The 20,408-nt window shown below is 38.8% G+C and overlaps 1 protein-coding gene across 1 annotated transcript; it reads left to right on the plus strand.

Moving 5' to 3' along the window:
- Positions 1 to 9,626: 9,626 nt before the first annotated feature.
- LOC124254691 lies at positions 9,627 to 19,294 on the plus strand. Its single transcript, XM_046688538.1, has 2 exons — positions 9,627 to 9,650; positions 18,488 to 19,294. Exons 1-2 carry the CDS (start codon positions 9,627 to 9,629, stop codon positions 19,292 to 19,294), a joined length of 831 nt encoding a protein of 276 aa, XP_046544494.1.
- Positions 19,295 to 20,408: the final 1,114 nt, after the last annotated feature.

Raw genomic sequence — 20,408 nt, forward strand, 5'->3', positions numbered from 1 at the left:
GCTGGATATCGGCGCTATATGTTAGTATGTATGTATGTATGTATGTATTCCAGCTATATGGCGGTGGTCTGTAAATAATCGAGTCTGGACCAGCCAATCCAGTGATCAACATCATGAGTATAAATCTACGCATTTGGGATACGATGACATGTGTCAACCAAGTCAGCGAACCTGACCACCCGATCCCGTCAGTCGACTTTGTCAGAAGTCGAAGCTAGGTTTCAATTGACTTCTTATTGCAAAATTGCAATGTAATATTCATCGGTTGCCGGAGACCAATTCTAATCCGGATCCACGGTTACAGCCATTAGGAGAAACAGACAGTGCTTAAAGGCTTATTCATCACAAGCACAAAGAGTACTGACCACGATTCGGCCTGACTAGTCTATTAAGCTCATATACACCGAAATGTTTCTCACTTCAGCACGTAGGGGTAGTGATTGCATAGTAGTCAAAAACAGCTAAAACCAATATTGTTCATAAACAAAATATATATTTTACTATTAATATAATTTGACAAACGAAGTGTTTGCAGTCGTGGTGATGTAAAACGTTTCCGTATAATTATTATCGCTCTTATTGATATTTTCAATATACACTGAAGGTGTGGCTGTATTTATGTGTAGATATTTTTTTATTCATTAAGATCACGAATTTGTCGTATTACACGCACCATTATATTTGGTATAAATGTTCTAGATGGGACTCATTATACTTCTTGGTGGTACGTAAATATGTACCCAACCTACTGTTTTATTAATTTAGAAAACTTGTACTCATCCGTCTCCTCAGTTCCATTACTAGTATGGATCCCTTGGGCCAGATAGGTAGACTTACCTGGTCAATCAATATTCTCTTAATCATCCACGTGATCTATCCACTCCAAGCAGCAGAATGCTGACCTCGTCGTCGTATACATCTGCAACACTGCATGTTTACAACAGTGCATGCTTTCACCAAGTCATCAGCTCTGAATTCATGCTGCTGTTTAAACCGTCAACACACACCTTCTAATTAAATATCACAATCCCATTTCTTATGAAACTTTAACTAACGGTATCTCGTATTTGTTGAGTCGACAATCGATCACATCAAGTCATTAAACCGCTTCGAAAATGTTATTTATTATTTTATTTTGTCAGGTTTAGAAGTACCAGCCTGTGACCTGTATCCACCCAGCTAGATAGCACCACAGGGATGTCACATATGTTATATTTGGGATTACACTTTCTTTGTAAAGTACAGATTCTAGTACTTCCAGGATTCGAACCCACACCCTCAGAGTCAGGCAACAACCCAAAAAGTACTAGAATCTGTACTTCACAGAGAAAGTGTAATCCCAAATATAACATATGTTACATTTGACCACTTTCTAAAATGGCATTGTGTATTTCACAGGAATGTCCTAGAATGCAAAGTCTCTGATGGACGGCCGCCAAACGTTCCAGGTTTTTGTAAAAGGTAACCTCGCTTGAAGAGGCGGCATAAACAACAACAACGGATAGAATTCAATTCGAAATTAGTTTCTCGGACTCCACTGATTGGTTTGAAGTCTAGATGAAAATCGGATGATCAAGACACGGTCATAACTTCCGATGTCTTCGTAGAAGAACGTTCAGAACGAAGAACGTGATACAGAGTGACTGACAGTGCTAACTCAACTTTCCTGATATTCGTGTGAAATTTAGGATTAGACATGTGGCTGGGGGATTGTTTTGTGAGATGTTGTGGATCCCTGAATGGCATCCCAGCTCGGGTCTTTTGCATTTTGCTTCTACTCACCCAAGGAGGGATTCTGGTTACTTTCTGGCCAAACATCAGACCCAAGCCAGCTGGGCATGGATAGCGTTCGACCTTGTCAACGTCGGTATCTTCATTGCCTCCTTCATCATATCACGACGACACCTTGTACTACAAAAGGCGGTGATGAGAAAACTAAAGCATTCACACTGGGTTGGTTGGCATGGCTTGTGTACTCGGTAAGTATAGTAGCAAGGATGACCATAGCTTTCAACAAATTCTCGTTTAACTTGAGCGAAGACACATTCTTTGGCCCCAATACGTTAAAGACGTCCCTAGCCTTGGCGTCGTGTGTATTCGTCTTGCTGTTGACGTCTCACCATGACGCTCCTCCTGCTAGCGAACGCAGGCGATACATTGAAGAACTAACTGGAACCGTTGTCTTCGACGTCTTGGACACCGTGGATGTCTTAGAGGTGATGTTCGACAAAACATCAAGGGACATGTTCATCCCGGGACTTCAGCAAACTGTTTTAGCGGTGGCAGGTCTCAATATAATATGACGAACACGCCGAGGCGATTGAAACGGGAAACAATGGTTTACATGACACTGCCAATGCTGCTGCTGTAAATAGACAAAGTGGCAGAACCGAATTCTCAATGCAAGAACGTATTTAAATATAACATGGCATAACACATTACTATTTCAAATCGCCGTGAAGAATCCGATTCACTATCAGTGCCGTAATGCAGTCCTGTTGCTTTGCCTTTATTTTTAAGGATTATTGAACATTGAAGTAAGTGGTGAGTTGAGTGTGAATATACTCTCAGAAGATGTTTGCTAGTGTTATTTTAAACAAAGCTTACAAGTTTCAGTATAGTTTGGCGGGCGGTGGGGTAGCCTAGTGGTTAAAGCGTTGGCTCGTCACGCCGAAGACCCGGGTTCGATTCCCCACGTGGGCACAATGTGTTAAGCCCATTTCTGGTGTCCCCCCGCCGTGATATTGCTGGAATATTGCTCAAAGCAGCGTAAAACTAAACTCAGTCAGTCAGTCAGTCAGTATAGTTTGGCAGAAGCTGGAAGGAAAATTTGGGCATTAAATGTTAAAAATTTGTTGTTTAGTTATGTATGGGTGACTCAAGATGTAGGCTGTATTAACAGTTTTATTTCAAGTTTTAAGGAAAGGTGTGTTGCCATTGATAACCAGTGTTTCTTTGAAAGTATATCAAGTTATTCCAAACTTCGGTTATATAAATCTCTTAAAAGTGAAATTAAATCTTAGGATTATTTATTGCTAATCACTGTGCCAGTTTACCGTATTGCACTATGTAAGCTCCTATGCTCTATTCATCAACTGCTAACACTGGAAACAGTGTTATATCTGAATAAAATGCATATTATAGTTCAGCAGAGAACATGTTTTTGTTGTTTGCCCACAGATCAATCGGAGGTGTCTATCATTTGAATTAGAATTGTTGGTATCTCCGATTGTAGAATAGAGACTCTGATGCAATCTCTACTAGTAGGATACTACGAGTAGAGACTCCGATCTCAATCTCTACTGGTAGAGACTCGATCGCTATTTCTACCCTGACATATATCTACTTGGAGGATTATATTATCACAGACATACAGTCTTTTGTGCGAGCTGACTTTTACTTACTCTGGCTATCGAGTTCTGTTTTCTTGGCACTTTATTGTCTCATGAAGCTTGTACTGTGAAATGAAGAAAAACTTGGCAAAGTCTTTGAGAGAAAACTAACGATATATCGATTAACCGTGTGATATCCAAAAGTGCATATACACACATGTGTTTAGGAGGGCTGGATTCTGTAATTTAGCCCGTGCGTATTGAGACAAGGGGAATACAGTCCCCGAGTATGAAGGTATGACATACTTGGAACAAGTAAAACGTCCCGCGTATTGAGAAAGGGGAATACTCCGAGTGGCACAAGACGCTCGCAGTCACATTCCGGGTCAAGCCGAACGTAGGTTACGGAACGGGTCGAGTAGTGACGAATGTCACAGTCAGTCAAGTATTTGTGATTTAATCTCTGACTTAGAGGCTAAGTTTAGCATCGGGTTACTCGACTTGGACTCAGTACGAGGCTATGTTGGTGAATGACATTGGTCCAGGGTATTTAGTGCAATAGTATGCAGACACAACTGACCATGTGAAAATTTATGGTAATTATATATTTGTTTTCAGACGTAGATTTACAATGGCTTCGATTATTAAGCATATCCAGTGATAAATCTTATTTCCGTATCTGCTTCACAACTATCTGATGCAATAACTGCATATGTATCAGGGGGTACTTTTATGACAATGAGAAATAAAGTATAATTCATAAACCGTAAATGCTACATGTATTATTTGTTCCATTTATAAGCATGACCACCATGTGAGCTTGTTGCCACATGCAACAACCTATTTGAATATGTTATGACTAACATACCTGACACCAGTGACTGTCACAAGTACAATATTTGATTAATTTCTATTTTCGAATAGGCCATCATACATGGCATGTTATTTTAAAAAGAAAATGAAAACGTTATGAAAATGTCACGCCTTGAGAGAAACAATGGTGTCAGCCTATTGTTAAGTTGACGTAATGTTACAACTCTGTGACGTCATAAGATTGGGTGACGTCATGTTTTATTGGCCTCAACAATGACACAATGTGACGTTGCGTTGCTTCCATAGACCAATCAGCATTGGGGGTCAGTTATATGGGCAAATATCGGAATGGCATTATACCTCATCTTTGTCCTGTCCTGTCCAATCCAATGTACTATAAGATCCTACCTGGTACCACTCCACAGATTGGATGTAAGAGATGTAGTTTGCCACATCTTTCCACAGATTTTATCATCTATCTCCATAGATATATTTTTATATCAGCTAACTGTGCCACATACGATTTTTCCTTGAGAAAATATCCTGTAACATAAAATAATATTTCCTTTTGCGTATCTGTCCGGTGTTTACATTGGTTGTACGGATCCAAGTGCAGACACTGAAACCCTGAGCGGAGGATTTTGTAAATATATGTAGTTACGTTTCTACCTATTACAATCGCAGTAGCATAACTATAAAATTATGCAAAGCACTGTGAAAGGTTTTACCAGTGTTCCCTAAATTAGAAATAATAGATACCGTTTGATTAGAAACATGAGAAACGTTGAAAATTTGGATTATGTGACATGCAAAGTAGTTTGTGGCAGTGATCACTGCCTTCTTGCAGTGCATAATGTTGTCACTGGTCATCAGGTTGTATCCCGTTAGTCATACGCCCATTTCTCATACGGCCCCTTGTCATACGGAACCGAACGGATTAATTAAAGACAGACAGACAGATTGTTTATTTCGAAGTCTCAACTCATACTTTGTACATTTAAAAACATCGTAAAAAAAAAAAAAAGAACAACAAGGGTCATGCTCCCTACGATACAATAGACTCGTCAGCTTTTTTCTTGTGTGAGATACAAGGTGATAGTCAAACATAATTCAGTACGTCTACTCTGCATACCGATTGTTTTGAATATGTTCTTAGAACGTACTCTTAAACTTTGAGTCTACTCATGTTGTAGATTGTTTAAGAATAACTATATACATTGACCTGAGATGGAAGAATCGTCACTCATTCGTCATTATGGCAGGTTTACTTAAAGTAGAGTATGTGACATCAAGGCGAGACACACGACAAGTTTTGTTTCAAGGTCATCTACACAACAAGAACTCAACAAAGGAACACTGTATTCATTGGCTGTGCGTCGTGTAGGGCTGCTTAGGCAGAATGACAATCACTGGCAACTGCACACAACCACGGACCTCAGGATCAAGGTGCAGTGAAGTTCATCAGTAACATCAGGAGAGGAGAGTACTCCAGTGCCGGTATTCTCGGGACGTTATTAAAAACACTTTTAGCATTGACATTGTACTCTCAGATTTCACAATCCTGTTGGTACTTAACACTGGCTATGATTTTATTAACAACATTATTCTCGCTGGGAAACGATTCATATATGTCTCAAGTATAAACAACAGACGGCTGCAAATGTCAGGATTTCTGAAAATAATACATAATATTGTATTTGTCGAAAAATACATAGCTAACAAAAACAACAGGATTAACAAACTTCACAAAAAAATGGCCTAATAGCTTTATTTCGAACTTTGAAAATCTGCAAGTCTCTGGGCCAATAAATAATCAGCTCCAACATGCCTACGACCCATGAGTTTGCTGCTGGAGGTTTGCACGCTGTCTTTCTATACCCATCCTTTCAAACTTTGAAATTAGTAACTCTTTGTTGTCAATGATAACCAGGTTTTAACATCATATACATATCCAATAATAATAATAATAATAATAATAATAATAATAATAATAATAATAAGAAGAAGAAGAAGAAGAAGAAGAAGAAGAAGAAGAAGAAGAAGAAGAAGAACAAGAAGGATAATGATAATAATATTAATTACTCAACATGCAGGTAACCCATGAGCTTGTCTCTGGAGTCATGTACTCCCCGACTTTTGTACCTATACTTTCACACTCTGAACATTTGTAACTTGTTGTTGCCAATGTATAACCAGCTCCAAGTGCCTTACCCATGGAGTTTGCAACTGGAGTAGTGTACTCCCTGATTTTGTAAACCTATATTATCACACTTTGAAAATTTGAACTCTTTGTTGCTGATGTATAACCAGCTCTTACATGCCTGTAACCCAGAGAGTCTGTTGCTGGAGTGGGACACTCCCTGACTTTGTGTACCTATGTTTTCACACTTCGAAATTAGTAAATCTTTGTTGCTGATGTATAACTAGCTCGAGCATGCCTGTAACCCATGAAGTTTGCTGCTGGAGTCGTGCACTCTCTGAGTTGTATACTAGTAACTATATTTTCTTACTTTGAAAATTTGTAACTCTTTGTTGCCAATATGTAACCAGCCCTAACATGGAGTTGTGTACTCCCTGTCTTTGTATACCTATCTGAAATGAAGAAAAATAGAAAAAACATCAGGAGAGGAGAGTACTCCAGTACCGGTATTCTCGGGACGTTAAAAAGTCCAGAAAAAAGAACGCATCTGAAATTTTGTAAGTATATACTTAAGGTAAGACAATCTACTCCAAATTTTATGGTTTTATGGGGAACTCGGTAGATATCCTATTGAAATAATGATTAAAACAAGAATAATAAGTCACTGGTGTAAAGTCATTACATCAATACATACGTTACCTCATATAGTGTATAATGTAATTGGGTATTCAATTTGATCTTTTAAATGTAGTGAAAAGTATACTCCAAAATGTTGGGTTATCTTATATTTGGCAGTCCCAAAGTTTTCCTTCCTCATCCTGGCTGAAAAACTATGTTAGATACACGCTTATAGATCAGTTTAAGAAATCATGGAATGATGACCATCAAATTTCATCCAAAGGTAAATATTACTCCTTTATATAAGCATACTCCCAACTTAGAACCTTATTTAATCAGCCTCCCCGTTGAAACAATGTGTTCGGTTAACAAAACTGCGAACATGCAATCACAGATTACCGATTGAAACCGGCAGATGGTATAATGTAGACACAGAAAATAGAATATGTACAATTTGTAACCACCATGTTATATGTGACGAATTTCATATTATCTTATCATGCAGAGCTCTAGATGATGTAAGAAAAAGTATACTCCCTAGCTATTTTTGTAATAACCCCCATATTGATAAATTTGTTTCCCTGAATCTGACTATCAACCTTTGGTACAGAAACTGTCAAGTTTAACGAAAATTGTATTATCCCTGTTTTAGTTATACATTTATATTATATTCATATGCATATAAGCCATAATGGCACTTTGTATTTATCAAAATATATGTATGTTCTCTATATCGTTTTGTATGATTTATGAGAATAAAAATATCCACGTCCTGCAAATGCAAAATTTCTGGTTGTCCAAGTCCTGACAATGAAGCTCCAGTACCAACAGGACGAAATACAGTAGTTAGCCATAAATGAGTCATCATTTGTGAAATGTCCATAGACTTACATGTTAATTAACTGTTGCAAGACTAATTTTCATAAACTTAGTAGAAGTCATTTTATTTTGATGTTTTGCAAACATCTTGGAAATCAACTTCAGCTACGTGTACATAATTTTCTTTCATCTTTCCGTTGATTAGTTATACAACTTTTAATCTATCCCATAGACTGCCATGTTAAACCTGATTGGTATATCTAGTATATGTTGTTTAATAGCAATTTTCTTAATAATCATCGGAAAATTGAATGGAAATTATGTGTATGTTGCTGAAATGATTTCCCAGCTGGTTATCTAGTATTCAAAGCAATTCAACCGAAACTAAATTTATGAAAATTATTGTTGCAAGGGTTAATTAACATGCAAGTCTATGGGAATTTCACTCATGATGACTCACTTATGGCCAACTACTGTAGGAAGTCAGGATCTGCTGCTTGTGCCCCATATGCCGTCGTACCCAAGCGTCTCCAGCGCCATATGCATGTACCGACATCGTCGACATACGCTACCAGCCCTACCACAGATGTCTCTGGAGTTCTTTGACGCTGCTGGATATTTGTATCCACCAGAGATGTAAACTAACTCAGTGGATGATGTAAACCAAAAGTAGTATTTCAGTAATTAAATGATATGTCTAGAGTTTGTGACCAAAGTATGGAACAATTGTTTGCATGTGGTGAAATCTTTGTAAACTTGTCAAAGAGTGTGTGAACAAAGTATTGAAGAAATGCAATGTGACAGAAGTACCGAAGAAATGTTTTATATATTTATACTTGTTATACTTGCTATACTTGTTATACTTGTCAAAGACTGTGTGGTTCTGGGTAGTGTTTAGTTCATGAAACATTTATGCAGTGGCAACGAGGTGGTGATGCCGTGTAGATGTTGGCGAGGTAAGAAAGTTGCAGGTGTTTAGAAGAGCGGTTGACGGGTGTACGCTTCAAGAGTCATCGAGTTCAAGTCAAGCAGCTGTTGTCATGTTGAGCCCGCAACGACGTAGGCAGAGACAACATTATCGCGAAGCCGTGAGAACAGGAACTAACTAAACCACGTCCCGGAGCTCAGTTAAACCATCGTGATAAAGTAAACAGAAACAACTCCATTAACGAGATTGTCACTCACTCACTCACTCACTCACTCGAAATTCCACAATTACAGTCAACGTGCCTGTGTGTTTCAGTACATTTCAGTGATACAAACCAGGCAGGAATTTACTCTGATATTGTTTTAAACTCAGTTACACGTGTGTTTATGTTTTTACATCCGGCGTCTGTCAAGCCAGAAACAGCTACGTGCAATTGTCATGGTGGAACGCCAGTGTGTCGCGAGCACTAATATGGTTCTACAGTCAGTAATAGCTGAAATAGTTACAACACCTTTATATTGAATATCCCTTATTGGTTGTAGGCACAAACGCCTCCAACCTTATAATCAGGCTGAATTTTCTCTCAGGTGACATTTCTCTCTCGGGTTTTCTATAAATCTCTGATTGAAACACATTCTGTGTGTTTGCTGATCAAAAACGTTAATAAATTCATATACTTTCAATTTAACAGTTTTACACGTAATAGAGCACACTTGTACAACTTCAGTGCATAATTTCGATTGCAGAATCGGAAAATCCATTCCATTTTAGTAATACCCATTAGGTATTCCCAGATACACAGCGCTCCCATACATGAGTTACATGGCGCTCACGTGCGTTACTGTTTTAGGGGGGGGAGATCCCCGACACTTCACAGGTCACGTGATTTAAAATGACCCCGCTGAGATGCTAGAAATCAACTGAGATGTTTGATGGCTTGCAAATATCAACCACTGGATACTTTGATAACTAAAATATGGCGTACAGAGAAGTCATTCATGTGAGTTTTCCGTGTGCAATAATCGTAACGGGTGCGCGAAAAGTGCGACAAAGGATTTCCTCCATTGCGGCCTATATAGGTGCTCTTAGCTAAGACATGGTTAGACATGACAAAGACCTTTGATATGAAATGTCATATACCGGTGATGAGAGTACCGTATTTGCTATGCGAGTACCGATCACTGTTAGAAGCAACTCTATAATAGACGGAGGCATGGTCACTGTGGTGCTCTTGAAATCAGCTTTATCATCTCACGTCCGTCTCACCAGGGAGACTATAGGTTGTAGATTATCCATGGTCTCAATAAATTTCTTAATTTACTCAGCAGCCTCCTACGTTGCCTTTTTTCAAGGCTTTTCTTGTTCTGTATCATTGTTCATGTATATGTTGTTAAACTGAAAGAGCGTATTTTGTGTTTTACATGCAGTTTTTATGCCTCTCGTTTACTCTCGTGAAATTCCCCTGTTAAGTGCACAGTAAATTAGACAACTGGCTATAAACAGACAGTAGTTAAAGTCTGACATTTGAGATTTAATGTAGAGGTCACCATTTGCATACACTGATAATGTCATTGTGTTACCGTCCGTTTTGTTTGTTTGGCCCAACAGGAAACTCCCCGTTGTCATTTATTACCCGAGGATTCAATGGCATCGCGTTGGAAATAATAAATGTGATATCTCAACCTGCCTAACAGTCATAGAGCGGACTCTCTGAGCACGGCATTCTCCCTGGGTTTCAGCTGCCTGCGTTTTCATAGCTGCGCTTGTATTTTAGTAAACGTGGTCCATCAGAGAGATAAGCTGTGGACAAATGACATGGTATCCGGTGAAATCCGTTGAAATATTTATTCAATTCAAAAGAAAAAAACAAATACAATAAAACACACACAGAAAATAAGCTTCAATATAATATTTATGTTAGCAGATTCAGAATGAAATTGTAATAAAGTGATGGTAGATTGTCAGCGGATTCCTGATGTTTATGTTCGTATTTTTAGATTACCTGTACAATTCACATTGATACTTACACAATACGACATAACGGTAACCCACTGTTAATATCACAGAAACAGATGTAGTATTTTCATGCCATTTTACCAGTTTCCAGCACTTCAAATAAGATATACACAGATACGTGAACAAAATCAAAAGAAGCAATGATAAGGTACATCGAAATAATACCAAATATAAAAAAAGTCCACAACTGTACAAGAAGAACATCTTACCAACCCAAAGGTGATAAAGATAAATAGGCTTCATATATACCACCAGTGTACATGTGTGTACGGTGTCAAACTTGTACTTTCACATACTAGTATATAGAAACTGTTCCACATTTGGAGGACAAGGGTTGCTTGACGAACCGGTGTATATAGACGATAATGTCATACTTCATATATCATTATCTGAATCAAAATTGGGTAATACCTAAATTCTCCCTGAAATAAATAAATAAAACATCTAGAAATATATGGCAATTTGGAGCATTGGATATTTGTCCATCAGGTGTGTCGGTTTGTTCACGCTACCTGAACAGCACATAACGTGATCAACTATATTGTTCCTTCAATGACACTTGATGTAAGTGCCAATTCGATAAACTGCGCTTTAATTATCCTACAGGACGGTAGCACTATTTGTGAAAGATCCTGCACTCAAAGAACTTAATAACCCACCACCCACCCCCGAGTCACATACCTTACCTCTAATGAAGAACTGTCAATTCAAACTGACGATATCATTACATTTCAAACAAAACAAAGGCGGTATGTTGGATTGATATCAAAAAGTGATTGACTCATTCCTAAACACACCGCCAATCAATATAAACGTACAATAACGCCCGAGTAAGAGCTCTTTTCCTTTTAACTTTTAATCATTAAGACATTTCCCTCACATCAATTCCTCGTTGACAAATAGATTTGCACTCTCCATAGACGGTGTAGGAGAGAGAGAGGCGAAATCTCCCAGCTGTAAGCAGCCACAATTGACAGAGTTAACATCAGTAGAAATCGAGCTCAACCCTTGCTGTCTCCCTGTTGCAGTGAAAACGATGGTGTTATCTGAAAACGACCGTGTAACAAGAGCGATGCGATATATTTTACTATAAAGGTACGGTGGAGCCTTACTTTACTTACTCTGTAATTAATGTTCATTAACTATTAGGCACGTGAAACACTTAGTAAAGGTGGGTCTCGACAATGATCGGTGACCGTCAGAGAGGAGCTAGTATACGAAAACGAACAATCCTGTATAACAACACGAGTTGTCCCTCGGCGGTCTTCTGAACAGCTTATGGAAGAGTTTGGTTCCTGACTTTGCAGTTGTGTGAAATGTGATCCGTATCAGTTTTGGGGAAGCATTCCTGCTGTGTGACTTATCCAATGTGATTAATATACAATGCTATTTAGAAAGTGGTCACATTGTGACAGTTCACAGTTTGTGACTAAATATTATATATTTGTATATATTTCTGTATCTGTATAGTTTGTATATACTTGCCACACACTTCACTTTCATTGTCATTTCTTTTTTATTACTGCTGTCATATATGGGATCATTGTACGATTGAACAGGCGATTTTACTTCGAAATTTACATTTAGACGCCTTACATTTAGACGCATTTAGACTGGTGCCCTAGACTGCGGTGCGGTCCGTGGCACTAGTCACGATAAAATATACAGGGAAACTAATTATAGCACACTGAAAGAAAGACGACATCGCTCTAAACTCATAACTTTCTATAAAATGTATCATCTTTTGCCTCCTGATTATCTGAACGATCTTGTACCAGGTAGAGTATTTCAACAAAGCAACTATAATCTTAGAGATAGTACTTCCATTCAAACTATTAATTGTAGAACGCAAAGATATTCTCAATCATTTTTACCGAGCGCGATTATGTCGTGGAATTTATTGCCCGATGAAGCTGTTAACGCTAATTCCCTGAATCAATTTAAAACCATGATAAACCCAACAGAAACTCACAATTACTTTGATTTGAATTTTGGAACTAGATTTTGTCAAATCATTCATTGTCGCCTCAAGCTCGCCTGTAGTGATCTAAACGCAGACAGACATAATAGACATATATCGGACACACCCAGGTGCTCATGTGGTTATTATAACGAAGACGTTATTCACTACCTTTTTACATGTCGGAACTATCAAAATTTAAGAACAAGTGTGCATTTTTATATTCAAGGATACGATGTTACAACTACTGTATAGGGTAACGGCGCATTGAATAACTCAACTAATAGTGATATTCTTAACTCATTACACCAGTTCATTTGTAAAAGTAACCGCTTCCAGTGATTATCCCCTCAACATATATATTCAGTGTAAGACAAATTTATATAACGTGATTTTCTGCGGCAGCCCATTTCGTTGCTAGGCATAACCAACACGACAACGAACATATTTGTTACTCAAACATATATCTGTTATTGTATTTTCTATTGTTGTCAAATTATTTCATTTATGTATCCAGCTATTTGAACAATGTACTGGAGCGGCGGTTATATATGCCACTATGCTTGTTCGCCTATCCTGCAGGTTTCTGCTTTGGCGAAATAAAAATATGTTTACACCACGTTCATTATTGAGCGTTTCTAATATTGAAATAGCACTTTAGTTATCCTTGATGTCATAGGTCAAGCTGATGTAACGCACTTTGTACAGATAATTAACATCAACCATATACTTCAAACTCAAGCTATTGTTTCATGCACCAGTAAATGTACTTAATGACCATTGTATAGGCAGCCAGACTGTAATAACACAATTACCATTGTGTCACGGTTTTATGACACCAGCTCTTAAAACTAATACGACATCCGGACTAGAGCTGTAAAAACAAAGTGAAATAAACTAAGTAATAATAAAGTAAAAGTTGTTAAGCGGATCTCATAATCGTGTCACGTGTCTACCCCTCCAAAAACTCATTTCGGTTTGTCCAAACAGTTACAGTTGGTAACAATACCTCTTCTAAGACAAAGTATATGTTTTGGCCAATCGCAAAAGAATTCCAGCATTGATCATTGATGTTTCGACTTTAGTTAGACTATAAAAAGAGGTCAGTGAATTCCAATCAACACAATGTCGAAACATTTCTTTGACAGATCATTTGACTGTCGGAATTCTCCATTCTATTTTAGGTAAGCTCTCTTGTACAACTCTATTCATTATAGATAATGTCATGACTGAAGTGTATTATATATGAATCGAAATCGGCAATATCATGCATATAGTGTAATTGCATGCACATTGTCATGCATAATATATATAGGCTATTTATATAGTGCACATATCCACGCAACTAGTACATGGTTTAGGCACTGGTATTTTTTCCCTCGATCATTGGATGTCAATCTCAACGGCACATCTTATTATCAATCTCAACTCCCTTGGGAGTATACAACTCTTGCAGCCACTAAGCGCACCGAGTTATTGCGGCTTCATCCTTACGAGGTACCCATTCACAGCTGGGTGGACTGGAACACGTAGTCACAGTACTTTGTCCAAGTTTACTGCACGTTGCTGTACCCGCAACTCGATGTTTGCAAGCATTCATGTGACCACCATCTGGTCATATACCAACGGATTCGTGGATTCTTTTACGTGCACAGTATTGGGTACTGTACACTAGGGGCTGTGACAACACGGAAAGAGTCTGCACACAAAGTTGACTCCAAGGTTTTTTACACCCGGTCACAGATTGGCTCGATCCCGGCACCTTAACCTCGCTGGATCAGTAGCTTGGCGTTATCTCAGTCGTTATTGAATATGTAAGTGAATTAGATATGCTGTCATTGTAAGTTGTGCCTATGTTGCACCCATGCATGGACCCATTAAATGTACTGTACATCATTAATATGCTGTATTTGTGGCTGTGTGGATGTTCATATTCATGTATATTGTATGCTTATTGTTATTTATGATACCATGTATTTTTGTAATATTGTTATGAAATGTAAGTCGCATAAATGTTGTTTTGTCTGGAGAGGCATTAATATAAGCGTTTTGCTTGTTTGCCGATCCAGCTTCTGAACAATGTATCAGAATAAATATGTTTAAACCATTAACATGCTGATAGTGAACTAATATATATAATTGGTTCAAAGGCAAATATCGTTTTATCGATTTATATTACGACAGCTGAGATGAGCAAATATAATCTATATATGATTTATATGAGAACTGCTGGGGTATAATTGCGATATGTGTTAAAATGATTATTATGCGATGTTAGGTTGATAGAAGAAATATGATTATTATTGCTGTGCTTACAAGCTCTACCGTTTGAGATGCTGATTCCCCATCGAAATATGTACATAAGCTTATTGTTTGAAGATTTTATATACATATATATACATGTATAACACACTTGATCCCACAATAGATATTTAAACCTCTCTGTGGATGATCATTGACTTACGGAATTCTCCCTTCTATTTTAAGGATTATAACTTGTTATCCCATAACAAGCCGGGTAACAAATGTGACAAATATTATATTTCGAGTACACTTTTTTCATAACTTCTTTGAGTGGCATGTTTAGAATCAGATAAGGACAAACTCTATGGATGAACAACGTCTTTATTCGCATCATACGAAGGAAGAAGTTGTTCATCCATAATGTTTGTCCTTATCTACACTTTCTCGGTACTGCACATATTCTAGTACTGTTGTTAGGCTGAGTTCCATCCGGGTTTCGGACCCTCACACTCAGAATCAGGCACCTGATCGACAGCACACAAAGTCAGCGACCTAACCCCCTCAGCCATCGTCGTTAAATCGCTGACTTGAACTTTTTAATTGCTGAGGGCATGTGGGGGTCTATGGGAAGACTCTTTTTCTCATTTTGTCTACAATTGTCTGTTTCGGCCCGAATAGGCTACTGGGGTCATTTAAGCCGAAACTGATTTTCAAATTCAGCATTTAGGGGTGGTGATCGCATAGTAGTCAAAAACAGCTAAATGCGTATATATATATATGCGTATATATATATCAGCAATCGAAATGAAATCAGTTTTGTTCATAAACATTTTAATAAATATCATTGTTCAATACATATACTAGCCACATAAAGAAACTGTGCATTGTCAAAATATTATCCCAGTTGATAAGTACGATAACAATGTCAAAGGTACATATAAACTTTAATGGAGGGATCATGAGACCATAACAAGTCGGGAGAATTTCAATTGAAAAGTCAATCACAATGACGTCACGAGTCCACAAGCAGGACGGGGGTCAAACGACCATGTCACAAGCTCAATAACGGGTGTGTCCACCATCGGCATTGAGAAAAGCAGTGCATCGACGACGCATAGAGCCTATCAAACGTGCATGGAAGGTTTGCGGGATGTCACGCCAGATTCTCTCAAGTTCTGTTGCAAGGTCAAGGACGTTATCTGGCGGATGAGGAAGACGGCGTAGACGTCGATCCATCTCGTCCCAAACATGCTCTATCGGGGAGAGATCCGGTGAATCAAGGCAGTAAGTCAACGTTGTGGTGTTGCAAGAAATCCATAGCAACCCTTGCCGTATGAGGGCGGGCATTGTCCTGTTGGAATGTTAACCCAGGGCCATGACGTTGCAGAAAAGGAAATGCCACAGGTCGAAGAATCTGATCCCTGTAGCCCACAGCAGTTAAGTTGCCCTGAACAATCACCAAAGGAGTTCTTTGGCGTGCTGTTATTCCACCCGAAATCATCACGGAACCACCACCAAAGCGATTCCTCTCCAAGACACAGGCCTGTGCATAACGTTCTCCTACGCGTCTATAGGCACGTTGACGTCCATCACTATGGGAAATGTTAAACCTGGACTCATCTGTAAAAAACAACATTTCTCCACCAAAACAAGGATCTGCGGACATGATTTCGGCACCACATTCGGCGAGCTTGTCGATGACGTTGTGTCAGGATAGGCCGTATGGCGGGACGTCGTGGTGTGATCCCGTGATGACGTAAACGTTGTCGACCTGTGTTGGGGTGGATACGGCGAAGTTCTGGGATGGTTCGGGCAGTCATCACTGCAGTCTGAAACCTGTGGCGAAGATGGGTCACCCTTATCCATATGTCCTGTCTTGGCGTTGTTACACGTGGACGTCCAGAACATAGCCGATCGATGACGTCATTTGTGTTCTGGTAGCGTCTCACCAGTGCAGAAATGGTGTTCCGGTGGCAGTGGAAATGTGCAGACATTCCCCCACGGACCATCCCAATGGCCTCATGACGTTGTGAAGACGTGAGCCTTGGCATGCTATGCGTTTCAATAGCCGTTTAATTTTTTGAACGATCGCAAGGCAGGGGTTGAGCTTTCCAAAGTGACAGTATTGTGTGGCATTCATTTGCTCTGTTTCTCTTTCCCGGAATGCACGTGCAACAGCGTATTGCACGTCTCAAGGACGAACCCACTGACGTCACGGAACGTGGCACGTGCATGCATGTTGGATACATGTCACTAATCTCTGAGTTTAAATCCTTATGTGTTTACACAGGTTTGATAAATTTAGACTTTAAATTTTTGTATGCACAGTTTCTTTATGAGCCTAGTATATTTTACTATTAATATAATTTGACAAAGTGGTTGTAGTTTCTGTGGAACTATTATTGTATTTATATATTTCTTCCGTATACACTGAAGTTGTGGTTGCATTTAGGTGTAAATATGACTTATTTATCATGAAGATCACGAAGTTGTAAGTACTACATGTATCATCGTATGTTGTATAACTGTTCCAGATTTGACTCATAATCCTCCCTTGGTGGTACGTTTATATGTACTCAATCTTCTGTTTTATTAATTAAGAAAACTTGGACTCACCCCTGAAATCCCACTCTTCTCAGTTCCATTACAAATATGGATCCCTTGGACCAGATGAGAAGACTTACCTGGTCAAAACATATTCTCTTAATCAACCACGTGCGTTCGACGTCGACGTCGTCGTATAGATCTGCAACACTGCATATTTACAATAGTGCACGCTTCCACCAAGTCATTAGCTCTGAATTCATGCTGTTGTTTAAACAACCAACACATACCTTCTAATCAAATATCACAATCCCATTTGTTATGCAACTTTAACGATATCTCGTATTTGTTTAGTCGATAATCGACCACATCAAGTCAGTTAGTCTGTCATACCAACTAAGAAAGCCCATGCAAGTCTAGAAAATGTGGCAAGTCTAGATTTCCACAGTTTCTGAAAATGAAGAAAGTCTCTGGGCTCCTTTTTATTCTGTTTATAATTGTAATTTAAGAACTTTTATTTTCTGTAAAATATGTTCATTTCAGAGTCTAGCTGTCAGTCTACAAGTCAGTAAACTGCTTCACAAATGTGATATGCTTGTTATAAATTTATCAGAATGTTTGAGAGCTGTAACAAACGGAAGAAATAAGTTCAGATTCATTAGCGCGTGTAAGAACATGCGTGAACATGCAATGAGGCTGTACTTACTTGATTATTTCATTTTCCGATTTTGTTTTCAATTTTCAGGTTCAGAATTGCCAGCCTTGGACCAAAGGAATATCATAGAATGTACGTGTATAACTAATTCGAAATTAGTTTCTCGGACTCAGTACATTGAATGGTTTGAAGTCTTGATGAAAACCGGATGATCAAAACACAGTACTATCTTCCGATGTCTTCGTAGAAGAAGGTCCCGAACCTGATACAGAGTACTGGAAAGCGATCGAACGCTTAAAGGTCATGTAACAGCATTTATGTTGTTATCTGATTTGACATAGTCCGTGTTTATTTTTTTCTCCAATATTCAGTTTGTCAAACTCAACTTTTCCGATATTAGAGTGAAATTCATGATTAGCCATGTGGCTGGGGGGATTGTTTTGCGAGATGTTGTGGAGCCTTGAATGGCATCCCAGCTCGGATCCTTTGCATTCTGCTTCTACTCACACAAGGAGGTATTCTGGATTATTTCCTGGCCAAACATCAGACGTGGGCATGGATAGCGTTCGATCTTGTCAACGTCGGCCTCTTCATCGCCTCCTTCGTCATATCACGACGACACCTTGCACTACAGAAAGCCGGTGATGAGAAAACTAAAGCATTCACACTGGGTTGGTTGGCATGGCTTGTGTACTCGGTAAGCCTAGTAGCAAGGATGGCCATAGCTTTCAACAAATTCTCCTTTAAGTTAAGCGAAGACACATTCTTTGGCCCCAATACATTAAAGACGTCTCTAGCCTGTGCGTCGTGTGTATTCGTCTTGCTGTTGACATCTCACCATGACGCTCCTGCTGCTAGCGAACGCAGGCGATACATTGAAGAGCTAACTGGAACCGTTGTCTTCGACGTCTTGGGGACAAGGGACATGTTCCTCCCGGGACTTCAGGAAGCTGTTTTAGTGGTGGCGGGTCTCAATCTCATTATTCCAACAGTGCCCCTTATCACACTCAACCTAACCAAATTTGGGTACAAGAAGATGCCGAAACGTCTTGTAGCGCTACACAAGTTACTTGTGGTGCTGGTGGTGAATGTTCCCAATCTGATTGTAAGGTTAGTTCTCTGGCATGGCTTCAGTGTTGGAATCTCCCCCCTTTATGCTCAAAAACCTCATCCTCATATGCATTGTCATGTTCGAGTTTTACGAGCACAAGAAGATGAAATATGAGAAACACGCTGAGGCGATTGAAATGAGAAAGAAAGATTCGCTGCTCACTGCCAATCCTGCTGCTGTAAATAGACAAAGTGATATAACAGAATTCTCGATGCAAGAACGAATATAAATCTAATATGGCATAACACATGACTGTATGAAGTCGCCGTGAAGAATCCTATCCAATACCAGTGCCATTATGTCTTTCGTACACCGAATGACACAAGACGCTGGCAGCCACATTCGTGAACATCTCGTGCTAGTCCGTGTCAAGCCGAATGTAGGTTACGGAACAAGGCGAGTAGTGACGAATGTCACAGTCAGTCAAGTATTAGTGATGTAATCTGCTTGTCATATGACTTAGTGGCTATATCTAGGGGTCCAGGGTATTTATCGCAACAGTATTTAGATATAACTTACCATGTGTAGATTTAGGTTTTATATTTGTTTTCAGAGGTAGATTTACAATGGTGATTAGTCTGATTTGCATATCTGCTTCACAACTATCTGGTGCAATCACTGCATATGTGCAACTGTACTTTTATGGCAGTTAGAAATATCATACAATTCATAAACCATAAATTCTACATGTTTTGTTTGTTTCATTAATGGGACAAAGTATGACCACCACATTTAACCGTATTACCTTCCACCATTACTTCCGTGTTACACGTGTGCCAATTATAAGATGCTCTTTCATGCGTTTTGTTGTTGTTGTTTTGTGGGTTTGTTTTAGCTTACGAATTGTAGCCCTACAAAAGCAGGCCAACAATCATCCTTTCATTCTTCTTTTTATTATATCACGAAAAGCGTGGAATATATAATGGAGGACCAATATTTACACTTTCTACAACGTTTACATTTCGAAACAAATTGTATCAATTGTATACATTTAAGAGCAATTGAAAGCATTTTCACTTTCTGAAGTACAATCTCATGAATGGATGTCACGGAAACTAACCAAAGCATTATCTGATTTGTACATGAAATCGATCTGATTTTAACTCGAAAATGGTCTGATCTTCACATAAAACGATCTGATTTCAGCGAGGTAGATCCTGAAGCCTAGTATGAAGAATATTTTTCTGTCACCTTTTCTTGGCCGAGACGTCACGTAGATATTTATGTA

This window comes from Haliotis rubra, unplaced genomic scaffold, assembly GCF_003918875.1.
Source record: "Haliotis rubra isolate DU_JTF1 unplaced genomic scaffold, ASM391887v1 Scf58, whole genome shotgun sequence".
Classification (NCBI taxonomy): domain Eukaryota; kingdom Metazoa; phylum Mollusca; class Gastropoda; order Lepetellida; family Haliotidae; genus Haliotis; species Haliotis rubra.